Source organism: Coregonus clupeaformis, chromosome 33 (assembly GCF_020615455.1).
Source record: "Coregonus clupeaformis isolate EN_2021a chromosome 33, ASM2061545v1, whole genome shotgun sequence".
Lineage (NCBI taxonomy): Eukaryota > Metazoa > Chordata > Actinopteri > Salmoniformes > Salmonidae > Coregonus > Coregonus clupeaformis.
In genome coordinates this window covers 22,172,947-22,198,790 of record NC_059224.1, presented here as the reverse complement: position 1 = coordinate 22,198,790, position 25,844 = coordinate 22,172,947, and the positions used below count along the sequence as shown (strand labels likewise).

Sequence of the window (25,844 nt, the reverse complement as noted above, 5' to 3'; positions counted from 1 at the left end):
GGTGAAATTAGACTAACTCACTTTCTGATTTATTTTATTCCAGTGTCTAAATGTGTCTCACTGGCGAAATGGTGCTCATTTAATTCTGAGTTCTCCTGTTGTGTGTGTGTGTGTGTGTGTGTGTGTGTGTCTAGGTGGTGCTGGTGCGATGGAACGAGCCCTTTCAGAAGCTGGCCACCTGTGACACAGATGGAGGGATCTTTGTGTGGATCCAGTACGAGGGCCGCTGGTCTGTGGAGCTGGTTAATGACCGCGGGGCTCAGGTGGGAGACACTATGGGCCAGTAACCTGGACACAGAATAAGCCTAGTCCTGGTCTGAAATGGTACCCTATTCTCAAATACGGGCCATTGGTAGTGCACTATATAGGGCAGTGTTTCCCATCTCCAGTCCTCCAGTACCCCCAACAGAACACATTTTTGTTGTAGCCCTGGACAAGCTCACCAGATTCTACTCATTAAGGGCTTGATGATTAGTTGACAAGTTGAATCGGGTGTGCTTGTCTGGGCCTACAACAAAATGTGTGCTTATATTTTAGTAATTTAGCAGATGATCTTATCCAGAGCAACTTACAGGAGCAATTGGGGTGAAGTGCCTTGCTCAAGGGCACATCAACAGATGTTTCAACTAGTCGACTTGGGGATTTGAACCAGCGACCTTTCGGTTACTGGCCCAACGCTCTTAACCACTAGGCTACCTGCCATTGGGGAAACACTGATATAGGGAATAGGGTCCTATTTCAGATGCAGCTCTGTGCTATAAAGCATGTTCATTGGAAATTCTCCATTGAGTACAATATCTGACCTGTCCTCTCTGCAACCCCCCCCAACCTTCTCCTGTAGGTGAGTGACTTCACCTGGTCTCATGACGGTACCCAGGCTCTCATCTCTTACCGTGATGGCTTTGTCCTGGTGGGCTCGGTCAGCGGCCAGAGACACTGGTCATCAGAGATCAACCTGGAGAGCCAGATCACCTGTGGTATCTGGACCCCCGATGACCAGCAGGTAACTAGTTCTACTACTCTACTACACACCTGACGACCAGCAGGTAACTAGTTCTACTACTCTACTACACACCTGACGACCAGCAGGTAACTAGGTCTACTACTCACCTGACGACTATCAGGTAATTAGTTATACTACCCTACTACTCAGCTGACGACCAGCAGGTAACTAGTTCTAATACTCTACTACTCACCTAACAACCAGCAGGTAACTAGTTCTAATACTCTACTACTCACCTGAGGACCAGCAGGTAACTAGTTCTAATACTCTACTACTCACCTGACGACCAGCAGGTAACTAGTTCTACTACACACCTGACGACCAGCAGGTAACTAGATCTACTACCCTACTACACACCTGACGACCAGCAGGTAACTAGTTATACTACTCACCTGACGACTAGCAGGTAATTAGTTCTACTACCCTACTACTCAGCTGATGACCAGCAGGTAACTAGTTCTAATACTCTACTACTCACCTGACGACCAGCAGGTAACTAGTTATAATACTCTACTACTCACCTGACGACCAGCAGGTGACTAGTTCTAATACTCTACTACTCACCTGACGACCAGCAGGTGACTAGTTCTAATACTCTACTACTCACCTGACGACCAGCAGGTGACTAGTTATAATACTCTACTACTCACCTGACGACCAGCAGGTGACTAGTTCTAATACTCTACTACTCACCTGACGACTAGCAGGTAACTAGTTGTACTACTCACCTGACGACCAGCAGGTAACTAGTTCTACTACTCACCTGACGACCAGCAGGTGACTAGTTATAATAATCTACTACTCACCTGACGACTAGCAGGTAACTAGTTCTACTACTCACCTGACGACCAGCAGGTAATTAGTTCTACTACCCTACTACTCAGCTGACGACCAGCAGGTAACTAGTTCTAATACTCTACTACTCACCTGACGACTAGCAGGTAACTAGTTCTAATACTCTACTACTCACCTGACGACCAGCAGGTGACTAGTTCTAATACTCTACTACTCACTTGACGACCAGCAGGTGACTAGTTATAATAATCTACTACTCACCTGACGACTAGCAGGTAACTAGTTCTACTACTCACCTGACGACCAGCAGGTAATTAGTTCTACTACTCAGCTGACGACCAGCAGGTAACTAGTTCTAATACTCTACTACTCACCTGACGACTAGCAGGTAACTAGTTCTAATACTCTACTACTCACCTGACGACCAGCAGGTGACTAGTTCTAATACTCTACTACTCACTTGACGACCAGCAGGTGACTAGTTATAATACTCTACTACTCACCTGACGACTAGCAGGTAACTAGTTGTACTACTCACCTGACGACCAGCAGGTAACTAGTTCTACTACTCACCTGACGACCAGCAGGTGACTAGTTCTAATACTCTACTACTCACCTGATGACAGCAGGTAACTAGTTATACTACTCACCTGACGACCAGCAGGTAATTAGTTCTACTACTCACCTGACGACCAGCAGGTAATTAGTTCTACTACCCTACTACTCAGCTGATGACCAGCAGGTAACTAGTTCTAATACTCTACTACTCACCTGACGACCAACAGGTAACTAGTTCTAATACTCTACTACTCACCTGTCGACCAGCAGGTGACTAGTTCTAATACACTACTACTCACCTGATGACAGCAGGTAACTAGTTATACTACTCACCGGACGACCAGCAGGTAATTAGTTCTACTACTCACCTGACGACCAGCAGGTAATTAGTTCTACTACCCTACTACTCAGCTGATGACCAGCAGGTAACTAGTTCTAATACTCTACTACTCACCTGACGACCAGCAGGTAACTAGTTCTAATACTATACTACTCACCTGACGACCAGCAGGTGACTAGTTCTAATACTCTACTACTCACCTGATGACAGCAGATAACTAGTTCTACTACACACCTGACGACTAGCAGGTAACTAGTTCTAATACTCTACTACTCACCTGATGACAGCAGATAACTAGTTCTACTACACACCTGACGACTAGCAGGTAACTACTTCTAATACTCTACTACTCACCTGATGACAGCAGGTAACTAGTTATACTACTCACCTGACGACCAGCAGGTAATTAGTTCTACTACTCACCTGACGACCGGCAGGTAATTAGATATACTACCCTACTACTCAGCTGACGACCAGCAGGTAACTAGTTCTAATACTCTACTACTCACCTGATGACCAGCAGGTGACTAGTTCTAATACTCTTACTACTCACCTGACGACCAGCAGGTAATTAGTTCTACTACTCACCTGACGGCCAGCAGTTGATTAGTTCTACTACCCTACTACTCAGCTGACGACCAGCAGGTAACTAGTTCTAATACTCTACTACTCACCTGATGACAGCAGGTAACTAGTTCTACTACACACCTGACGACCAGCAGGTAACTAGTTCTAATACTCTACTACACATCTGACGACCAGCAGGTAACTAGTTCTACTACTCACCTGACGACCAGCAGGTAATTAGTTCTACTACCCTACTACTCAGCTGACGACCAGCAGGTAACTAGTTATAATACTCTACTACTCACCTGATGACCAGCAGGTGACTAGTTCTAATACTCTACTACTCACCTGATGACTAGCAGGTAACTAGTTCTACTACTCACCTGACGACCAGCAGGTGACTAGTTATAATACTCTAATACTCACCTGATGACCAGCAGGTGACTAGTTCTACTACTCACCTGACGACCAGCAGGTGACTAGTTCTAATACTCTACTACTCACCTGACGACCAGCAGGTGACTAGTTATAATACTCTACTACTCACCTGACGACTAGCAGGTAACTAGTTCTACTACTCACCTGACGACCAGCAGGTAACTAGTTCTACTACTCACCTGACGACCAGCAGGTGACTAGTTCTAATACTCTAATACTCACCTGATGACCAGCAGGTGACTAGTTCTACTACTCACCTGACGACCACCAGGTGACTAGTTCTAATACTCTACTACTCACCTGACGACCAGCAGGTGACTGGTTCTAATACTCTACTACTCACCTAACGACCAGCAGGTGACTAGTTATAATACTTTACTACTCACCTGACGACCAGCAGGTAACTAGTTATACTACTCACCTAACGACCAGCAGGTGACTAGTTATAATACTTTACTACTCACCTGACGACCAGCAGGTAATTAGTTCTACTTCTCACCTAACGACCAGCAGGTAATTAGTTCTACTACCCTACTACTCACCTGACGACCAGCAGGTGACTAGTTCTAATACTCTACTACTCACCTAACGACCAGCAGGTGACTAGTTATAATACTTTACTACTCACCTGACGACCAGCAGGTAACTAGTTATACTACTCACCTAACGACCAGCAGGTGACTAGTTATAATACTTTACTACTCACCTGACGACCAGCAGGTAACTAGTTCCACTACTCACCTGACGACCAGCAGGTAATTAGTTCTACTACTCACCTGACGACCTGCAGGTAACTAGTTCTACTACCCTACTACTCAGCTGATGACAAGCAGGTAACTAGTTCTAATACTCTACTACTCACCTGACGACCAGCAGGTAATTAGTTCTACTCACCTGACGACCAGCAGGTAATTCGTTCTACTACCCTACTACTCAGCTGACGACCAGCAGGTAACTAGTTCTACTACACACCTGACGACCAGCAGGTAACTAGTTCTACTACTCTACTACTCACCTGATGACAGCAGGTAACTAGTTCTACTACACACCTGACGACCAGCAGGTAATTAGTTCTACTTCTCACCTAACGACCAGCAGGTAATTAGTTATACTACCCTACTACTCACCTGACGACCAGCAGGTGACTAGTTCTAATACTCTACTACTCACCTGACGACTAGCAGGTGACTAGTTATAATACTCTACTACTCACCTGACGACTAGCAGGTAACTAGTTCTAATACTCTACAACTCACCTGACGACCAGCAGGTGACTAGTTCTAATACTCTACTACTCACCTGACGACCAGCAGATAACTAGTTCTAATACTCTACTACACACCTGACGACCAGCAGGTAACTAGTTCTACTACTCACCTGACGACCAGCAGGTAATTAGTTCTACTACCCTACTACTCAGCTGACGACCAGCAGGTAACTAGTTCTAATACTCTACTACTCACCTGACGACCAGCAGATAACTAGTTCTAATACTCTACTACTCACCTGACGACCAGCAGGTAACTAGTTCTAATACTCTACTACTCACCTGACGACCAGCAGGAAACTAGTTCTACTACTCTACTACTCACCTGACGACCAGCAGGTGACTAGTTCTAATACTCTACTACACACCTGACGACCAGCAGGGAACTAGTTCTACTACTCTACTACTCACCTGACGACCAGCAGGTAACTAGTTCTAATACTCACCTGACGACCAGCAGGTAATTAGTTCTACTACCCTACTACTCAGCTGACGACCAGCAGGTGACTAGTTCTAATACTCTACTACTCACCTGACGACCAGCAGGTAACTAGTTATACTACTCACCTGACGACCAGCAAGTAACTAGTTATACTACTCTACTACTCAGCTGATGACCAGCAGGTAACTAGTTCTACTACTCACCTGACGACCAGCAGGTAACTAGTTCCACTACTCACCTGACGACCAGCAGGTAACTAGTTCTACTACTCACCTGACGACCCGCAGGTAACTAGTTCCACTACTCACCTGACGACCAGCAGGTAACTAGTTCCAATACTCTACTACTCACCTGATGGTGCACAGAAGCTGTTTTGCTCCACTCATTGTGTAATACCCACCTGACCCATTGGTTTGATGGGGGGGGGGCAGTGTTTAAGTTAATATTCTTGTTTTGCTCTGTGTCAATAGTCTATTTTATGCTATATAACTCTAATTATGTACATGCTATACTCGATTATTTGTTATTAATATGTATTGTACTGTTATTTGTTATATATTATACAGTAACGCTACATACATTTCAGTCCTTGACTCAGCTTCTTTATGAACATTAAAATGAAAGTGCAAGTGGTCGCTGACTAGGGTCAGGAGTTTTTCCTGATAATGTGACCATACCTGACCAGGAAAAACTCCAGGTTCTAACAATTTCTGTGATCATGATGGAAGGAAGACATAAAAGTGTTTTTCCACAGCCCCAGTATTTTGGTTCCGAGCAGAAAGGCTAGAGGCTGTGTTAGTACCGTGGTTTGTACTGAGTGACAGTCAGACTAGAGCTGGGATGATAAATGGAAAATTATCAACACCGACCATACGGATCACTTATCGCAGGCATTTTGCTGATATCGTTCATTACGATAAGTACCCTATACTAGAGAAAGTTTGAAATGAAATAAGTTTGCGAATATGGGTGATTGTTAATGGTACAATTGATGGCTATAACCATCAAACTAGTAGTAGCTATTATAAACTGGTTACCAACGTAATTAGAGCAGTAAAAATGTATGTTTTGTCATACCCGTGGTATACGGTCTGATACCACAGCTGTCAGACAATCAGCATTCAGGGCTCGAACCACCCAGTTTATAATTATCGTTATCGCATCTATTCAGGCAATTTATTACGACATGGATTTTTGTCCATATCGCCCAGCTCATAGTCAGACTCACTGCTTATCTACATTATCTGTCTTACTATGAGGTGCTTTTTTTGTAGGACATTTTTGTCTGTGCTCTGACACGATGTCAGCTCAGTTTAGTTTGTTGGCGAGTTTGTGTTTCTGTCTCTCTAGCTGATCATCTCTCTCTAGCGCTGCACAAATATCCTAGACTCTAGATTGTAGGACCTAGACACATTTCCATTGTTCGCTGTAACGTATGGACAATAAAGGTTGTATTCTATTCTAGATTCTAGGACCAAGATGACTTAACCGTTGGTGTCCCTCCCTGGTTGTGTGTAACTGTGTTGTCATGTCTCTCCCCATGCAGGTGTTGTTTGGTACTGCGGATGGCCAGGTGATTGTGATGGACTGCCACGGGCGCATGCTGGCCCACATCCTGCTGCACGAGTCAGACGGCATTGTCAGCATGTCATGGAACTACCCCAGCTTCCTGGTGGAGGACAGCAGCGAGAGCGACACCGACTCAGACGACTACACACCACCACAAGGTACACTACTCTTACAATCCTTACCCAATCTACGCCCCAGTTTACACCCCTTAGGCCCTAACCCACACACCTTTACAGGTACAGTCCACCCCCCTTCCCAAACCTGAAAGGTACAGATCCCTTCCCCTCAGAATCTTCTGTTTATGCCCCCCTGCAAGCTACAGTAACAGGCAGCCTGGGGTCACAGCAGGCACTCTACTCTCAATCTGTTGTCTTCCTGTCCCCTCATCAGGGTTATGCTTTACTTATAATCTAGCAGGACAGAAATACTAGTACACAGCATGAGAGTTTAATCCGTCATAGAATACAATTTTAATCTGTAATAGGTTTAGGTTTGATGATGAGACACGATGCCTGTTGGGAGCAGAATTACAGGGAAGCGTTCGGTCCAGCTGCCCTGTCCCTCCTGCGGTACCTCCCTCTGTGCAGATGAAAGCAGATGTGTGGCCATCTGTTCTCCCCTAATTCTTCCTCCTCCTCTCTTTCTCACATTTTTACCTCACATCTCTCCTCCAGTGACCTGCTATGCACTGTTTTGTTTTAAGAAAGGTAAAACGGGGTATGGTTGAGAGAAGTGACCCTGATGCAATACAACCGAAACATCAAATTTTAGGAAACGTGTATGAAAAGTTTGACATTGGATCCCTAATGCTTCATAGTTTCAAGAATTTACCTTTGTAATTATTTGATCACATGCATGTCATTTGTGATGCTCACTTCACATGCATACTGCTCTGTAACTCCCCGTGGGCCAACTAATTAACGGTCGGAAATGGGAAGGTGATCATTGGACTGCACTGAACTCAGTCTATTAAAGCAATCCACTCCCAGACTGTGGGGGAGTAGGGGACAGGGACTCAAAGGGCCCCTAAAAACAAACGAGTGTGAAGGAGCGGAGGGAGGGATAGAGCAAAATAAGGAGCATGGAGAGGAGAGTAGAGGACACAGTGGACGTGGGGAGGACGTGTGTGACATTGGGCTGATTTTGTCACAGGAAGTCCTAATAGCTGACTTGGTTTTGGGGGCGGTGGCGTATAGCTGTCACAGTCAAAGTCACACCTCACCGGTCCCCTGGTTGTGCGTCACCCTAGTGACCGCCAGCCTGGGCCTTTGTCATGGAAACTGATTCATGGATAATATGGTTCCAAATGTAATGTTTTTGCAGTACACGTGCCAACGGAAAATGGTGGCTCAGTGCAGCCCTATCAAAAGCTAATGGAATTCTGAGTGAAGTTCCAAAACACATAACCCCCACCATATGGCTTTCAGGTCACACAGAATTAAATGTTACCTTCAATTCAGAGTTTTCGCTGCCGTCATTTATATGTGGCGCTGCGCCACGGCAAAATCATTGTCGCCACGTGAAAAAAAATATGCAACATTAAATAATATTTCTGCCGAGGCGCACTATGAAGATACTTGAACAGTCCACATTTACTTTTCGTCTGCAAACAAAATGAGTAATCAATAGAAAAATCAGACTACCCCAGAGTAGAATAGTTTCTGTTTACCTAGTCGGTTTGTTGCGCGTTATATGCGAGATAAATATTCCTCTTGAGGCTCATTCACGTTACGAGTGCCATAAGGAGGGAAACATGCATTCTGACAAGCAGTCAATGCACAACAATTCTTGCAATCGGGGGGGAAAACAGCCGTTTTAATGGTCTTTGTTAAAAAGAGGGAGATCTTTCCATTCCTACTTTATTTATGAATCAACTCCTAAATATGTGCGAACTGCACCATTTTAAACCCGGTGTTTTTAGCAGCAGCATGGTTAAGCACATTACTGCTCTGCAAATAGTTGTGAGTGCATAGGGGAGAGTGGGGCTAAATGTAACACGGGTCAATTGTAGGGTAACTTGGGGTAAAATGCCACCCTACCTAAAAATCTTTTTTTTTGAGTGACTTAAATTGTGACATAACAGATTATATTTTTTTGTTGAGCAAGAGTAGCGGCAACCAGGGAAAGTGTTGTGGGAAGAAATTGTGACATGAAAGTGGTTTCTGTGAGAAGTACTGGCATGGGGCATGTTACCCTGTGTTTTTTGGGACATTAAATTCATCAATAGGATGCTAACCAGTTAAAATATAACGTTTAGGATCTAGCTAATGATTTGCCCAATAGGGTAAATGCAAAAATAGACAACCCCATGCTTCAGCCTATTTATTTATAGCCACTATGCTGCATCAGTTGGGCTACAGGTGATCATGTTTATTGCTAATAGCATACCTGATAGTATGGACCATACATACAGTGGGGAGAACAAGTATTTGATACACTGCCAATTTTGCAGGTTTTCCTACTTACAAAGCATGTAGAGGTCTGTAATTTTTATCATAGGTACACTTCAACTATGAGAGACGGAATCTAAAACAAAAATCCAGAAAATCACATTGTATGATTTTTAAGTAATTAATTTGCATTTTATTGCATGACATAAGTATTTGATCACCTACCAACCAGTAAGAATTCCGGCTCTCACAGACCTGTTAGTTTTTCTTTATGAAGCCCTCCTGTTCTCCACTCATTACCTGTATTAACTGCACCTGTTTGAACTCATTACATGTATAAAAGACACCTGTCCACACACTCAATCAAACAGACTCCAACCTCTCCACAATGGCCAAGACCAGAGAGCTGTGTAAGGACATCAGGGATAAAATTGTAGACCTGCACAAGGCTGGGATGGGCTACAGGACAATAGGCAAGCAGCTTGGTGAGAAGGCAACAACTGTTGGCGCAATTATTAGAAAATGGAAGAAGTTCAAGATGATGGTCAATCACCCTTGGTCTGGGGCTCCATGCAAGAACTCACCTCGTGGGGCATCAATGATCATGAGGAAGGTGAGGGATCAGCCCAGAACTACACGGCAGGACCTAGTCAATGACCTGAAGAGAGCTGGGACCACAGTCTCAAAGAAAACCATTAGAAACACACTACGCCGTCATGGATTAAAATCCTGCAGCACACGCAAGGTCCCCCTGCTCAAGCCAGCGCATGTCCAGGCCCGTCTGAAGTTTGTCAATGACCATCTGGATGATCCAGAGGAGGAATGGGAGAAGGTCATGTGGTCTGATGAGACAAAAATAGAGCTTTTTGGTCTAAACTCCATTCGCCGTGTTTGGAGGAAGAAGAAGGATGAGTACAACCAAGAACACCATCCCAACCGTGAAGCATGGAGGTGGAAACATCAGTCTTTGGGGATGCTTTTCTGCAAAGGGGACAGGACGACTGCACCGTATTGAGGGGAGGATGGATGGGGCCATGTATCGCGAGATCTTGGCTAACAACCTCCTTCCCTCAGTAAGAGCATTGAAGATGGGTCGTGGCTGCGTGTTTGGAGGAAGAAGAAGGATGAGTACAACCCCAAGAACACCATCCCAACCGTGAAGCATGGAGGTGGAAACATCAGTCTTTGGGGATGCTTTTCTGCAAAGGGGACAGGACGACTGCACCGTATTGAGGGGAGGATGGATGGGGCCATGTATCGCGAGATCTTGGCCAACAACCTCCTTCCCTCAGTAAGAGCATTGAAGATGGGTCGTGGCTGGGTCTTCCAGCATGACAACGACCCGAAACACACAGCCAGGGCAACTAAGGAGTGGCTCCGTAAGAAGCATCTCAAGGTCCTGGAGTGGCCTAGCCAGTCTCCAGATCTGAACCCAATAGGAAATCTTTGGAGGGAGCTGAAAGTCCGTAATGCCCAGCGACAGCCCCGAAACCTGAAGGATCTGAAGAAGGTCTGTATGGAGGAGTGGGCCAAAATCCCTGCTGCAGTGTGTGCAAACCTGGTCAAGACCTACAGGAAACGTATGATCTCTGTAACTGCAAACAAAGGTTTCTGTACCAAATATTAAGTTCTGCTTTTCTGATGTATCAAATACTTATGTCATGCAATAAAATGCAAATTAATTACTTTAAAATCATACAATGTGATTTTCTGGATTTTTGTTTTAGATTCCGTCTCTCATAGTTGAAGTGTACCTATGATAAAAATTACAGACCTCTACATGCTTTGTAAGTAGGAAAACCTGCAAAATCGGCAGTGTATCAAATACTTGTTCTCCCCACTGTATGCTATATGCATGGTCCAATATGTTAAAATAATTTTAAAATGTAACCAATATAGCTAGGTTTCCATCCAATATGCGACAAATTTTGATGCAAATATTTGATAATCTGCTTAAACAATATGTGCATTTTCCCACAAGGGATGTGTTTCCATCAAACATACTTTTTGCAGATAAATGGCTGTGCGTGATGACGTAGTGCACATAAAAATAACTTTTGTCACAAAAGCTGTTGCTTTATATAGCAAATGTGCCCACTCTGGTCTTGGCACATGCACTCTAGCCAACAGCTAGCAGATACAGTGCGGGTAGGCTACCTACATTATGAGATTATTATGGATAAGTGCGATATTATTTGTATTTGTCAAACGGCAGGCAAGCATCGATCATCATGTCCCCAGAATAAGACCCTGGATATTTATTGGAAAGGCACATCAAGCTCATCACTTTGCACATTTACTACCCTGTGAAGTTCATCATAACTTATTTCATATGTAGCCTAATAAACTGCACACAAACAAATCATTGCGTGACAAAAAGATCCCACCACGTCGAACAAACAAATTGTCTGTCGGCATTTATAAAATTGTACCGGCATTTCCTGTTTCCATCAGCCCGGTCGTGACTTTTTTCATGCGTCAGTTTATTCATCCGCATTAAAGGGTTGGATGGAAATGTGGTTTATGTTATTGGGCTCATTTCTGGAGGTGGAAATTATCATTTTAAATGGTGTCAGCATAATTTTATTTTCATTCATTTGGAGTAGAATATCCTTTTTAAAAGTCACCAGAACTGAGCTTCTAAGTCCTTCTACATAAAAATTATCCGGGAGCCCCGTGACCTTTTCCAGAGGAAACATTGCTTCAATTTGAATCATCATTTTACCCTAATTCTATGTCTCTTGTCTACACCAACTCCCCTCATCCCTCCAATGACCTGAAAGCAGTACTGTACAGCTACAAGGTTACCAGTTTAACCAAGGGGCCGATATGTGATGTAACTGCTTTAATAGGGCTTTGTTAGAGATACCCTTGTGTTACACAAACCTGTCTGTTTGCTGCATCTCCCCTGGTCTTTGGTTTGCTAAGCATTTCTTTGGTGGAACACCTCTCAGCCCCATTGGGGAGTGATGTGCATGATTAGCAGCTCACATAACGGCCTCCATTTTATGTGCACAATTTTTTTTTCTTCTTAATTGCATCTCTTTGGTTGCTATGGTTGTATCGATGGCTGGGCCTGGGCCAGCCTCCCCTTGATGTGTTTACAGTCTGGTCGGTCGGTGTGTAGTAAAGTTAAAAAGTGCTTGCCTTAGCTGGAACGGTAATTATGCTCTAATTCACTAATTAAAAAAGTCGCTGGTAATTGATTGGCGCTGAGAAATGATCTGCGGGCATAGCAGGCTGGCGGGAAGGGCAGGCTAGCGGACGACTCTCAAGACGCTGGTTGAAGATGCCAGGCCTTCTGCTGCTGCTGTCTGACTGCCAAGATTACTTTGACATGATATTTGCTACACCATGACACTGGAGTGTTGCTTAGAACTAAACAATACAACCAGTACATCACACACTGTTTAATACAGGACAGGACTGGGTTTCCCAGAAGCATCGTAGCACTTAGTTTCATGGAATTAAGATGATTTTAGTGCTATGATGCTTTTGGGAAATCCAGCCCAGGTCAGTTTCATAGCGTAGCACAATGCAAAGAGTAGGATGTAACCTTGACATTTTTTCCTGACAACGTGACGTGATCAGTTCCTCATGTTTAGGTAAAGCTCCTCGCCCTTCATCACTGATCGTATGTTCACATAAAACCATGGACTAATACAGAACGGTCATGATAGTCGTCCCTAGTCCCTTTGAGGCTCCCCAGATTTACATGGTGTACAAAGCAGCGGTGGCTGTGTTTTTATGAAGGCCTGTTATTTATAGCCCTGAGAGAGTGGACGGATGGTAGTAAGGTGAGATGCATGGGTGTCTTTGTGCTTCTGAATAGGACACAGTAGAGATTACTACCCCAAGATTAATCACTAGGAGCAGCTGCCAAAGATGCAGAAATGTCCTTGTGTCCCACTACCCCTCCCCCATTACACACACACACACACACACACGGTGTCCCTCACTCTCAATCTATTTTATGGCCCACTGGAAATGCATATTGATCACCCCATCCTCTGACGTGGTTGCTAAGACGTTATCAACGTATAATACAGGGAATGCTTGCATATGGTCTGAATCCCTGAAAATATAAGAAAGAGCAATTTCTCGTTGTCGGAATGTCAGTCTCTCTGAAATAGAATCAGAATAGGATCATGGTTGACCTGGTTTTGTATCGCTCTGTTGACCTCCCTCTCTGTCTTTATCTGGTTGTGTTTCGGTCTCTTTGTTTCTGTGGTTGTGTTGTGGTATATCTCTCTCTCTGACCTGGTCTTGTTGGGGTCTTTGTCTCCGCAGTGCAACGTTTGAAGCCTCTGCTGACGGTCAGCTTCACCTCTGGAGACATCAGCCTGATGAACAACTATGATGACCTCTCTCCCACTCTCATCCGCACTGGCCTCAAGGGTATGTGTGTTTGTATCAAGGTTATTATAGTTTTTAAAAAATATTTATTTGTTTTTATTTCTATTAGTTTTTAGATTTTTTTCAGTTTAGTTTCACTTAGTTTTCAGACCTGATTTGCTAGTTTGTATTTAGTTTCAGTTGGTTAAAAGTATTTATATTTCGTTTTTATATTATTACGTTTCAGATTTCGTGTTAGGGAGAGAAAGCATGCGTGGGCCAGGCTATGAGCTATTTGTGTTGTATAGTTTATATAGTATTTTCGGGGGGGATATCTGGGGGGCAGCAATACATAAGGTGATGATGGGTCAGGTCATAGGTTAGGTTTAAAGGGGCAGTCAGCAGTTGCTACATCCATTGAAGACTATAACTTATAAATGCCTCATGAGCGTAGTTTCAACTGTTGTTCCCCATCAGAACCCAAAATATAAGCTTGTTTTACTCCAATGTTTGTAAACAAAGTAAACGTAAACACTAACTCCTCAAAACATGGTTAAAACTATCATTTTGATCATGGATGGTCAGTCCTTGCATCCATAGCTCTGTCTATGAATTTTAAGTGGCTACATTTCTCCAGCCCCATCCCTCAGCTTTTTACCGAAACAGTGGCGGGCCCTTTAAATTATAAAGTCAATCTCAATGTGACTGCGCTGAGACTGGTACAAAAAATATGGTGGAAGGAAACTTGCTCATGTTTATACCAATCCAATGCCTTTTCACCTCAGTAGGACATGTAAGAAGAATCATGCACAAACTAGGCCTATTTGAAACATGGCCATATCCTGGCAGCATTTACCCGCCAGATTCAGTAGCTTGAAAACCGTCCAAAAGCTTGAAAACCACACTTGATTTTTGCCCAAAGTTTAGAAAGGAAACTACAACTGAACGTAATTCATGATGGTATTTATTGTTTTGGAGTCAAAGATAGCTTCATTAAAGTTGTAGTTTTTCAAACTGGTTTGTTAAAGCGGCAATATTTGACCAAATTCACATAGAAATGTGCGTTATAGATCTGTCATTCTCATTGAAAGCAAGTCATTGAAAGCGTTATTTCTATGCTTCCCGTTCTTAAGTTTCATTTTTGCATCTTTTACTTTCGGTTTTGTACACAAGCTTCAAACAGCTGAAAATACAATATTTTTGCTTATGGAAAATATATTTCACTGAGTTTTAGATGTTACAATGATTCTCTACACTATACTTGCTTGTTTTGTCACATAAACTGAAATTAGGCGAATTATTACAATTTTAGCAACCAGGAAATGGTGGAGCGATTTCTGCGTAGTGCATCTTTAATTATTTTATTTCAGTTGACTAAATCGTTTTTTCATGATTAGTTTTAGCTTACTATAATAGCTTTGGTTTGTATTTGTGTGTTTAGTCCTCTCTCTCACTCCTTTTGGGGATGGGGGGACGGTCTGTGTATTCCCAGGGTTTTTTCTGGATCAAAAATGGGCTTAGGTGGTGGGCGTGGCGGGGGCACGGTCGGCCCGTCGGAGGGGCTGAATTCTTTAGAATTTGAGGCCCCCATCTTGGCGGTGTAGAGACATTTTTGCCTTTTTAAAGCAAATTTCCTGCAATTCTATGCATTTTGCCATGGCTAATGCTGTGTTCTTTTGCTCAAACATGATAACAAAATCTATATTGCGAAATTCTCCCTGACTTTTACATTTACATTTACGTCATTTAGCAGACGCTCTTATCCAGAGCGACTTACACATTTTTATTTTGGTGATTGTTAGTTCTCAAAGATGATATAATAAAATAAGATATAGCTCCATTATTTTTTCTACATACTTTATATCTGGTTTTAGTTGTTTTGGTTAAGTTACACGGAAAGTGTTTTTCCATCCCGTTATTATTTTATTTTTTGGCACTGTTTGGATTTAGACGATCCGAAAAAACCCTGATTCCCACTCTCTTCTGCTGTCTAGACCTATATCACACACATTGGTCAGTGGTGTTCTTAAGGGTAAGTGGTTTGTGCGCGTGTGTGTAAACTGTGTATGTATGCTCACCCTCTCTCCTCTTCTCGGTGTGTGGTAGATGTAGTGGTCCAGTGGTGTTCTCAGGGTGATCTCCTGGCCGTGGCTGGGATGGAGAGAGCTGTCCTGCCCTCCGACTCCTCCTGTCTACCTCCCACCAGAAACGCCATCGTCAAGTTCTACAACGTCTGCGGAGAGCACATCTACACACTGGACACGCCTGCACAGGTAATAACACACACACACACACACACACACTTAGACACACTCCAGCATCCACAACACATCTTCAGTACCACACACACACACATACACACACAACACCTTACATTGGTAAACATACTATTGAGAAGTCACATCATATGCTATAAGTTCCATAGAATAATCACCATCCCCGTTCTCTCCAGCGTCCCATCACCACGCTGTGCTGGGGTCACCGGGACTCTCGTCTGTTCTTGGCGTGCGGCGCGGTACTCTACGTGGTGCGGGTGGAGCACCGGGTGGCCAGCCTGCAGCTGCTGTGCCAGCAGGGCATCGCCGGGGCGCTCCGGGAGGAGAAGGACGTGGCAAAGCTCACCATGCCCTCTCGTCTCTGCTCTTACGTCACCACAGCCTTCGCACCCACCATCAAGGTACAGGGGTTAGGGGATGTCACATACCGTATGGATGTATGTCTGGGAGGGTGAGGATGTGCTACTCTATGGAAAGGGGAGGTTGAGGGTTCTGGTTATACAAACTGACATTCAGTTTCCAGGGTAAGATAGGGGGTTGAAAAAGAGTTGAACAAGGGATAAAATTGCTACTTGACTTGAGTCAGCACCAGGAGTCGCCGCTTTGTGCCAGAATGCTCATCATCCTCTCTCCACCTCTAGCCCCCCATTCCGGACCCCAACAATATGCGTGACTTTGTGAGTTACCCGACGGCGGGGAACGAGCGTTTGCACTGCACCATGAAGCGTACGGAGGACAACCCTGAGGTGGGCGGGCCCTGTTACACCCTCTACCTGGAATACCTGGGGGGCTTGGTGCCCATCCTCAAGGGCCGACGCATCAGCAAGCTCCGTCCCGAGTTCGTGATCATGGACCCCAAGACGGACGGCAAAGCAGGTGAGGTTATACTGGAGATGCTGTGTGAGGTGGTTTGAAAGTGTTGATGGTGCTTGTTTTGAAAATGTCACATTGAAATCCTGCTCCCTTATGACTGTTCTAACAAGGCCTTCTAGAAGATTCTGTTGCTTTGGGAGCTGGTTCAGCATCTTGTATGACTGCTTTTTACTCTTCTTCTTGTTAATAACTGTTAGTTACTAAAATATTATTTGTCAAAGTCTGCTGCCCAGCCAGAGCCTCCTTCCCTGCTCCTCTGGTACTTTTCCATTCATATAACATGTAGGACTAACTTGTGGTGAAGAAGTTCCAGACAGTGTTGGTTGGCATTGAGAGAGTGAGTGTTCTCAGTGTTAATAGTCACACAGCCAGCCAGCCACAGTACAGAGCAGACTGGGCCCATGTTAACTGCTTAATGGCCTCTGGGATCTACCATAAATCACCTCCCTCCCCTCCCTCTCCACTGCCCTCTCCTGTGATAAATGAATCCAGCCATGAAATGTATGCAGCCCATTCACACTTAAATGCAGATAAAGTAAATTATCTTGACCTAAACTGGAGCAGTCGCGGTTCAGGGGCCCCATATGAATGAGAAAAGTTTTTTGGAAACGATAGTTTGGGGGACTAAATAAGTTGAAAAGTTAGTGTTAGTGAGTGTGTGCGTCTGAAATTGGATATGATTTAACGTCAGTTCGTTCATTGCATGACTTAGAAGAGGTGAAGGAAGTGTGCCCCCTGCTGTTAACACTGGGGATATGTATGTGTTGTGATAAAATAAATAAAGGTTGGTAAAGTCACAGTGGTTAGGATGGATACATATCACTGTTGATCAATGTCAGTTTGACTTATATCCCCATATGCAGAGATATACTGTAGTGCCCCATGAGTCAGTGACACTTAATGAATGATCACCCTGACGATATTATTGATAGAGTAGTAGACAGACACCCATCATTTCCCCATCACACCACCTTCATTGTATTACCCTCATCTTTCTTTCTCCCATCCCCTGTTTCCCTCTCTCCTTCTAGATGAGGTGTATGGGAACAGTCTGATCTCGTCGATGATAGACAGCTGTAACTGTTCAGACTCCAGTGATATAGAGCTGAGTGACGACTGGGTCGGCAAGAAATCCCCAAAGATATCCAGAGGCAGCAAGTCTCCCAAACTTACCAGGTAATAAACAGCCTTTATACTGCACTCAGTATAAAACTATTATTAATGAATAACAAGCATGTGTTTTGATTTAGATTAATTGTTGTACTTACTATTTTGGGACGATTCTATTATTTGGAGTTCACAATGAAACCCAAATGTTTTGTTTGGACCTACAAAGTACTGACTAAGCTGCCACATTTTTGTCTACTAATGCTGCTTGAATATTATGCACTGTTTTGTTTCATTTGTTTCACTGCATGCCTAAACCTTTCTATTTCATGTGCTACCTTCTCTGTAGAGACTTAGTCTGTCCCTTTACCAACAGGATCAATATTGACCCCAGGAAGTCCCCCAAACTGTCCCGCGCTACGCAGGAGATCTCGCGGTCGCCACGGTTACCCATCCGGAAGCCGTCCATTGGATCCCCAAGTCTCACCCGCAGAGAGTTCCCCTTAGATGACATCACACAGGTAATGGACCTCATTCTGATTTCCTTTCTGTCCTATCATCATACATTTGAGGGATTTGAAGAAGTACTGATTTGTTTGTGGTTTTTGTCTTTTGCAGCATAACTACCTTGCTCAGGTCACATCCAACATTTGGGGAACAAAGTTTAAGATTGTGGGACTTGCCACCTTCTTGCCAACCAATCTTGGTGCAGGTAACTACCAATCAGTTACTTCTGAGGGAAATTAAAATACCTTTTTAACTATGGTTCCAATTTATGTAATAACCGTATTCCTTCTCCCCTCTTTCTTTTGTCTCCTATTTTCCCCCTTTTACCCCCACTTCTCTCTCTCTCTCTCTCTCAGTGATCTACAAGACGAGTCTGCTCCACCTGCAGCCCAGACAGATGACCATCTACCTGCCGGAGGTGCGTAAGATCTCCATGGACTACATCAACCTGCCCGTGTTCAGCCCCAACGTTTTCAGTGAGGACGAGGATGACCTGCCCGTCACCGGGGCCTCCGGCGTGGCCGACGACAACCCTCCCTGCACCGTCAACATCCCCATTGCCCCCATCCACAGCCCTGCCCAGGCTATGTCCCCCACCCAGAGCATCGGCCTGGTCCAGTCCCTCCTAGCCAATCAGAACGTCCAGCTGGACGTCCTATCCAATCCCACGGCCATCTCCTCCGTGGCTGCTGCAGGGGCGGGGGGGTCGTCTGACCAGGGCCAGGACACCATCCTGACCGCCCAGTACACGGTTCCCAGCAGGTACTCAAGTCCTGGACAGGTCATCTTTGGAGGGCTGGAGATGAGCCGGCTTCTGGTTGGGCCTCCTTCCTCTCATCACCACCACCAACAACAACAACAACAAAGCCATCCACAAAGCCATCAACAACAACCACAGCAGCAACATCATCAGCAACAACAAATTCAGCATCAACAACAACAACAGCTACAGCACCACCATCAACAGCTACAACAACAGCAACAACGACTAGCGCAGCAACATCACCAACAGCAACTGGCACAGCAACATCAACAGCAGATCCAGCAGCAGCAGATGCTGCAACACCAACAGATGCAGCAGCAGCAGATCCACCAGCAGCAGCAACACATTCAACAGCAGATCCAGCACATGCAGCAACAGCAGCAGCAGATCCAACAACAACACCAACAACAGCTCCAGCACCAACAACAGCTCCAGCAGCAGTTACAGCAGCAACAGATACAGCAGCATATGCAACAGCAACAACAACAGCAACAGCATCAGCAGCACCATCAGATGCAGCAACAGCAGCAGATACAACAGCAACAACACCATCAGATGCAGCATCAGCTCCAGATCCCTGTCCCCTCTCAGGTGTCAGGTGCAACGGTGCACCAGCTCCAACAGGGCGCGCTCCAGATCCAGATCCCCCACCCTGCAGGGGGGCTGGTGGCTGAGAGAAGGGTCAGTGTAGAAAATGAGCACCTGCTGAAGATCAAACCCACCCGCTCTGCCCCCCAGCTGGCTGAGGGGGACACGGTGGTGTTCAGTGCCCCTCTGGAGCTCAGCAAGATGAACCCCCCACCCCCCTACCCCGGGACGGTGGCTGCTGCTGCAGCTGCAGCCTCTGGACAGGCTGGGGGCAGTAACGGCACCCCGCCGCCAGTGGACCTGTGCCTGAAGAAGGGTGAGTTCTCCCTGTATCCTCCTGGCCAGCAGGCGGCACAGTACCCAACGCCGCTAGGCTACGAGCGGATAACTACATTCGACAGCAGGGGTAACGTGGAAGAGGTGTGCCGGCCTCGAACGCGGCTCGTCTGCAACCAGAACATCTACACGCTCCAGGTCCCGGGAAGCTCAGCCACCCTCCGGGTTACCTCCTCTTCTTCCTCCTCTTCCTCATCGGACGGGAAGAAGATCCAACTGCCCTACGCCTCAGCAACCCTCAACAGGCTCACCGTTCCCCGCTATTCCATACCCAGCGGAGATCCGCCCCCCTACCCCGACACAGCCAATCAGAACACCACAGGGGGGAGGAGCCCCGGACAGAGGCTGGACAGCAGTCTGATCCACGCCACACTCAGACGGAACAGCCGAGAGGCCGCTCTCAAAGTCTCCCAGATGCTGGACCCTCAGAGGACCCTGCCCCCCAAAGCCAAATCCCAAAACGCTGCACTGGCAGCTTCCTACCAGCAGAGGGTGCCCACAGCCCTGTACACCTGCAGTCAGTGCAGTAGTAACAGCAGTTCGCTTAGCAGTGCAGCCAGCAGTGCTCCCAGTGGAACTGCGAATGGAATCGCAGGAGGTACAATCATTAGACAGGATTTCCCTCTGGGGAATGGAGCTCCTCACAGCACGGTGATCGTCCACTCCAACAGCGCCTCTCCCTTAGCCTCTCATTCCTCCTACAACCTGCTGAGCCTGGATGGCTCTGGGAATGGAGGAGGAGGTGGGAACAGAGACAGGGCTGACTATGTGAACTCTGCCTTCACAGAGGATGAAGCACTGAGTCAGTCATTGAGGCATCTGGCGCTAGGGGGTGCAGATGTGTCTGGACTGACAGTCAAGAGGCCTCCGCCGTACCAGTGGGACCCAGCCGCCACTGAGGAGGTGTGGGTGCCCCAGGAACGGACTGGTACTCTGAGCTCTGCTGCCCCCCCCGGCACCCACAAACCACCCCCGCTCATCCTCAGCCCGGCCCAGCACCTCGACCTCTCCCGGCTGCCTTTCGTCCTCTCCCCCAAGTCCCCCACCAGCCCCAGTGCTGCCTCTTTCCAGGCCGCCGCTGCAGCTGCAGGTTACCAGATCTCCCTCCAGTACGCTCCTGGCACAACCTACAGTGGGCCCCAGCAGCAGCCCATGCCAGGCTCTCCCCGGCTTTGCTCCCCTAAGGAGGTGGTGGCCCCGGTCCCCTTCTCCCAGCAGGATGCCACCCTGGTCCTTCCACCTGGCTATCCAGCCAACCTGTCTAACCTGGCCTGCTGCCCCCTCCCTCCAATGTACCCGGGGGGTAGCTCCTGTGCCGGGCTCCCCATCCCCCCCATTGCCCTACACACTCCCTGGGGCACCTACAATCCCTGCCCCCCCATGCCCAGCCCTTCGGGGACGCTGCCCCCCATGCCCGCCAAGCTCTCTCAGATGATGGTGGACAAGTCAGTCCTCTCTCCCCCTCCTCCCCCACCACCTCCCCCTCCCCCAGCAGAGATGCAGCTGCAGGGTCACGGTGGCTCCCCAGAGGCCATGGCCATGGAGGCCGGAGAGGGCTTCCAGGAGGTCCTCTCCCTCAACGAGAGCCCCGTGCCCAGCAGCGCTGACAAGTTCGGCAAGAAGAACCGCAAGCGGGCCGATGGCAGGGTTGAGGAGGCCAATGCACCGGCCATCGCCGAGGGAGGCAAGTCCAAGAAGGAGGGTCGGGCCCTGGGCGACTTCAACTCTCTGATCTCCAGCCCGCGGCTGAGCGGCAGGGACAAGAAGAAGCCCAAAGGCCAGAAGGAGCAGCAGCTAAAGGCTAAGAAGCTGAGCAAGGCTCCCACAAACAGTGAGTTCCAGGACAGCTCAGAGAGTGAACCTGAGCTCTTCATCAGTGGGGACGAGCTGCTCAACCAGTGCCAGAGCGGCAAGAAGGGCTGGAAGAGCAAGAGGAGCCTGCGGGTGGCCAGCGAGCTGGAGGAGATCAAGTGCCGCAAGGCCAACGAGAAGGAGGACCGCGGGCTGGGAAGCCAGGGCTTTGTCTATGTCATGGCCAACAAGCAGCCACTGTGGAATGAGGCCACTCAGGTCTACCAGCTGGACTTTGGGGGACGTGTCACACAGGAGTCGGCCAAGAACTTCCAGATCGAACTGGAGGGGAGACAGGTGAGGTGGCTTCAGATGTAGTTTTCACACATAGATGGGAAGTTTGGTATAGATAGTGTAGGAATGTAGAAGAGTGAATCCATTCGCTTGTAAGAATATGAAATGGAACAAATATAAATATAATTCAGCATTCAATAGGGAAATAGCTCAGAGACTCATGACAATCTGAAATGTTGTGTTTGTTAGCTTCCTGTCTATTTTCTCTAACTGTGTGTTTGTTTGCATTTGTGACCAGGTGATGCAGTTTGGCAGGATTGACGGCAACGCCTACATCCTGGACTTCCAGTACCCGTTCTCTGCTGTTCAAGCCTTCGCAGTGGCTCTAGCTAATGTCACTCAACGCCTCAAATGAGGTCCCACCCTCCACTTACACTGAATCCTAGCGTGGATCGGACCATCTGCTGGAAGATTATTTAATTTGAAGTTACTTTAATATTGGAGAAGAGACTGAAATCAACTCTGTTTGCAAATCGCATCGCAAGCGAGAAAACGAGACACTGTGGTGCTGCACTGCCCAATGTGGCCACCAGAGGGTGCAATAAGCATGGGCTGCAGGCATTGGAGCAGGGCCATAGTCTGCCTTGGCACTGTCAGCGGTCCCCTGTACTGCTTACATGGCCCAAGAGCTCAGCTTTCTGTAGTCGTCATGCAAATAAATGCTGCTTTAGCTAATGGAAGCTAGCTAGTGGAAAGACTTATCTCACAACCTTAAAATGGTTTGGGTTTTCTGTCGGTATGGTTATGAGAGATGAGTCGTTCTCTCTGCAGTTTTAAAAAGGAGCAGCAGTAATACTTGAAAAAACTATCTGGAAGATTGAAGATGTCGTTTTTTTCTTTCCAGAGCGTACAGGTACTACTGGGCACTGAAATCCGTTGCTGTATGAAACTTAAGTGAAACCGTTATCATCACTTAATAACACTGCTTTGGCTTTTAGGTTTTTACACCTGAAGATAAAAATGTTCTTGGCTTTTGAAATGTTATTTTTTAGTTATCTGCCATGTGTTTTGTTACAATCCAAATCTATCTTGGCTGGATTTGAGGTTTCAATAAATGCATTGTATTGTTGGAGCACTAGCACACGCAAATGCGCAAGTTGTCTGATTTCCCTGTTGTCATGAACTTTGGAGAGGTAAGGGGGAAAAAAGATGTAAGCTGAACGGCAGTCCTTGGAATTTGAAGGAAGAAAAGATGATGTAACTCATATGGTTTAATGTATCTCTGCATTTGTTTTTCCTCTTGTTACGAATAGGTCATACAGTATTCAGATATGAATTTTAACATTGTAATTGTTCTTTGTATTCATGTTCTTATTATACAATCTTAGTACCTTGTTTACATGTATTTCAAGATGTCTGCTTTATTTGGGAGAGACAGAGACTTAATTGAAATACTGTTCTGTACACTACAAAATCGGTGTGTTTTAAAACGGTTTTACAGAATAGTTGTGACCGTTATCCTGTATCTCCCATTTTTATCATGGTGACATGTTGATGGGGACGCAAACAAAGATCCTAGAGGTAAGAGTTCACCAATCTGAACTCTGACTTTTGTTTCCCTGACATGAAGTGATTTGTCACCTGCTGTCACTTCTGTGAAGTGAGCGTCAGCATGTAGGCGTGTCCTACCCTTAAGCCCACACTAAACAAGTAAGCAAGGTACAGGAAATATTTTTGTATATTTCACCTATGCCATTTCATAATTATTATTATTATTATTTTTAAGTCTTGTAAATATTTGCCACATATCAGTCATAAATATTGTAAAATGATCTGGTGGAGTTGGACGAACAGCTGTTTTCATCGTAGCCAACTGTGTAGGTTCAACATTATGGAGGATAGCTATAGAAATACACTACAATCACTGAGGAACCTGACATGTTTCTATTCTTTCAGTCTTTGAAGTCAACCTCAATTAAGGAGAAAGCTATCTTAACTTGTTAGAACTTGGCAAGCTGAACCTGCAATCTTTTAAGCGGACTAGTTTTTTTTAGACAGCCAGGCTTGGGGTCTCTGACCTGTGAACAGTCTGCAGGGGAAGGATGCTGGAGCAAAAGCAGATAGACACTTCAAGTGTTTGCGGACTTAAGTGTGGTAAGATACCTGTTAACATCATCCACACTACTCATTTTCAAACGTATCATTGGAAAAATATCTAATTGATGGATGGTTAGGATCACTTCAAAACGTGCGTGCCAAAAGATGGAATTACTACATTTGGAAGATTAATACAAAGGGGCCTAGATCACGTGTGTGCACATGTGTGTGACAGAGAGAGCGATCACTCCAAAGCAGATCCACACACACATCATGGTCTTGACAGCAATGAGATTATTAGATTTGATTAGATTTTTCTTTCTTCCTCTGAGCTGTATGTGATAGTTGTTGGTTGGGGTGGGATTAAGATAGACTTGATTTAAAGAAAATAGCATTACTTAAAAATATCCATCAATGTTCATTTTGTGTTAACAGACAATTTTGTTGTGCAATATTTTCTAAAGAAAGGTTCTCCCCTCACCAACACTGTTTGACAACCCTTCACTTTCACACTAGTAGTGTGGGGAAACTATGAAATTAAATTTCTTTTTGCTGGTCTGTACATTTTATTTGAGATTGTTTTTATTAAGCTGAAGGCTGTACATAACTTGTTGACTTTGCTGAATATTTCTTTCTGTTGAAAGGGGTTTGTTACTGGTGTAGCCTATTTGTCAGATCATGGGAGGGGAGGGGGAGGGGGAGGGGGAGGGGGGCAAGCTGGGCAGAGGCAACTTTTCAGTCTGTTCTGTGAAGTTTGCATTGGATGGGAGAAGATCTGAATAAGTGCCCTGTCCTTGAGTGTAGTTGGTAGTAGTCATTAAGGAAGTATCTGTCAAGTATGTCTGTGTTCAATTGTGAGGTCAACCGATCCCATAAGTGTTATCTATGTTAACTTCTTCAGTGTGTGTATTTCCACCAATTCTCCCCCTCGAGAAAGCTAAACCTTTTTCACTCCGTTAAGCGTTTATTTTTATTTTATTCTCACCATGCAATATAAATCTACATGTTCATGTTGTTGACTGACTGGTCAATTTTGATTGCGTATTATCTCAATACAACTCACACATCAGTCCACGACATGAACATTTGGGTAAGCCACTGAAAACATGATCAAATCTCCCGTGGACACTGGTTTAGGATTCTCAATTAATTAATTTGGTGAACCTGTAGTAGACATTGTAGGATTTGGCTTTGTGTTTGATCAGAAATGTGCTTTGTACATGTAGTTGTAGACATATATGAGAAAAAAACTTGAAAAAATCTGAGTGATTTGGTGACTGAATGTTTATAGTGAACGGTAGTAAGGCATGCCATGTTAATTATTTTACAATTGTATATGTCACGCATCTTTTGAATAAAATGTAATTGTTTCAGAAAAAAAGTTGTGTCTAGTCAGATATTTTATCGTTCAAGCACTTCGGAGTGCCTTGGAACCCTGTGGGAACCCTAAGTGTTTCATAATGAAAAATGTACGACGTCTTTATATCCTTGCACAGGTTTCTTCTATA

The 25,844-nt window shown here is 45.5% G+C and overlaps 1 protein-coding gene across 1 annotated transcript in view; it reads left to right on the top strand.

Moving 5' to 3' along the window:
* Nucleotides 1-25,028, top strand: part of tulp4a (TUB like protein 4a) — a 52,291-nt gene extending 27,263 nt beyond the window's left edge. The window contains exons 3-15 of the mRNA XM_041860360.2: nucleotides 135-263; nucleotides 842-1,003; nucleotides 6,957-7,137; nucleotides 13,660-13,767; nucleotides 15,811-15,977; nucleotides 16,157-16,381; nucleotides 16,622-16,856; nucleotides 17,885-18,029; nucleotides 18,337-18,481; nucleotides 18,579-18,672; nucleotides 18,824-19,295; nucleotides 19,863-22,302; nucleotides 22,538-25,028. Coding sequence (XP_041716294.2) covers nucleotides 135-263; nucleotides 842-1,003; nucleotides 6,957-7,137; nucleotides 13,660-13,767; nucleotides 15,811-15,977; nucleotides 16,157-16,381; nucleotides 16,622-16,856; nucleotides 17,885-18,029; nucleotides 18,337-18,481; nucleotides 18,579-18,672; nucleotides 18,824-19,295; nucleotides 19,863-22,302; nucleotides 22,538-22,654 — 4,620 coding nt within the window. The 3' untranslated portion in view covers nucleotides 22,655-25,028. The remainder of the gene's footprint in view (nucleotides 1-134; nucleotides 264-841; nucleotides 1,004-6,956; nucleotides 7,138-13,659; nucleotides 13,768-15,810; nucleotides 15,978-16,156; nucleotides 16,382-16,621; nucleotides 16,857-17,884; nucleotides 18,030-18,336; nucleotides 18,482-18,578; nucleotides 18,673-18,823; nucleotides 19,296-19,862; nucleotides 22,303-22,537) is intronic.
* Nucleotides 25,029-25,844: the final 816 nt, after the last annotated feature.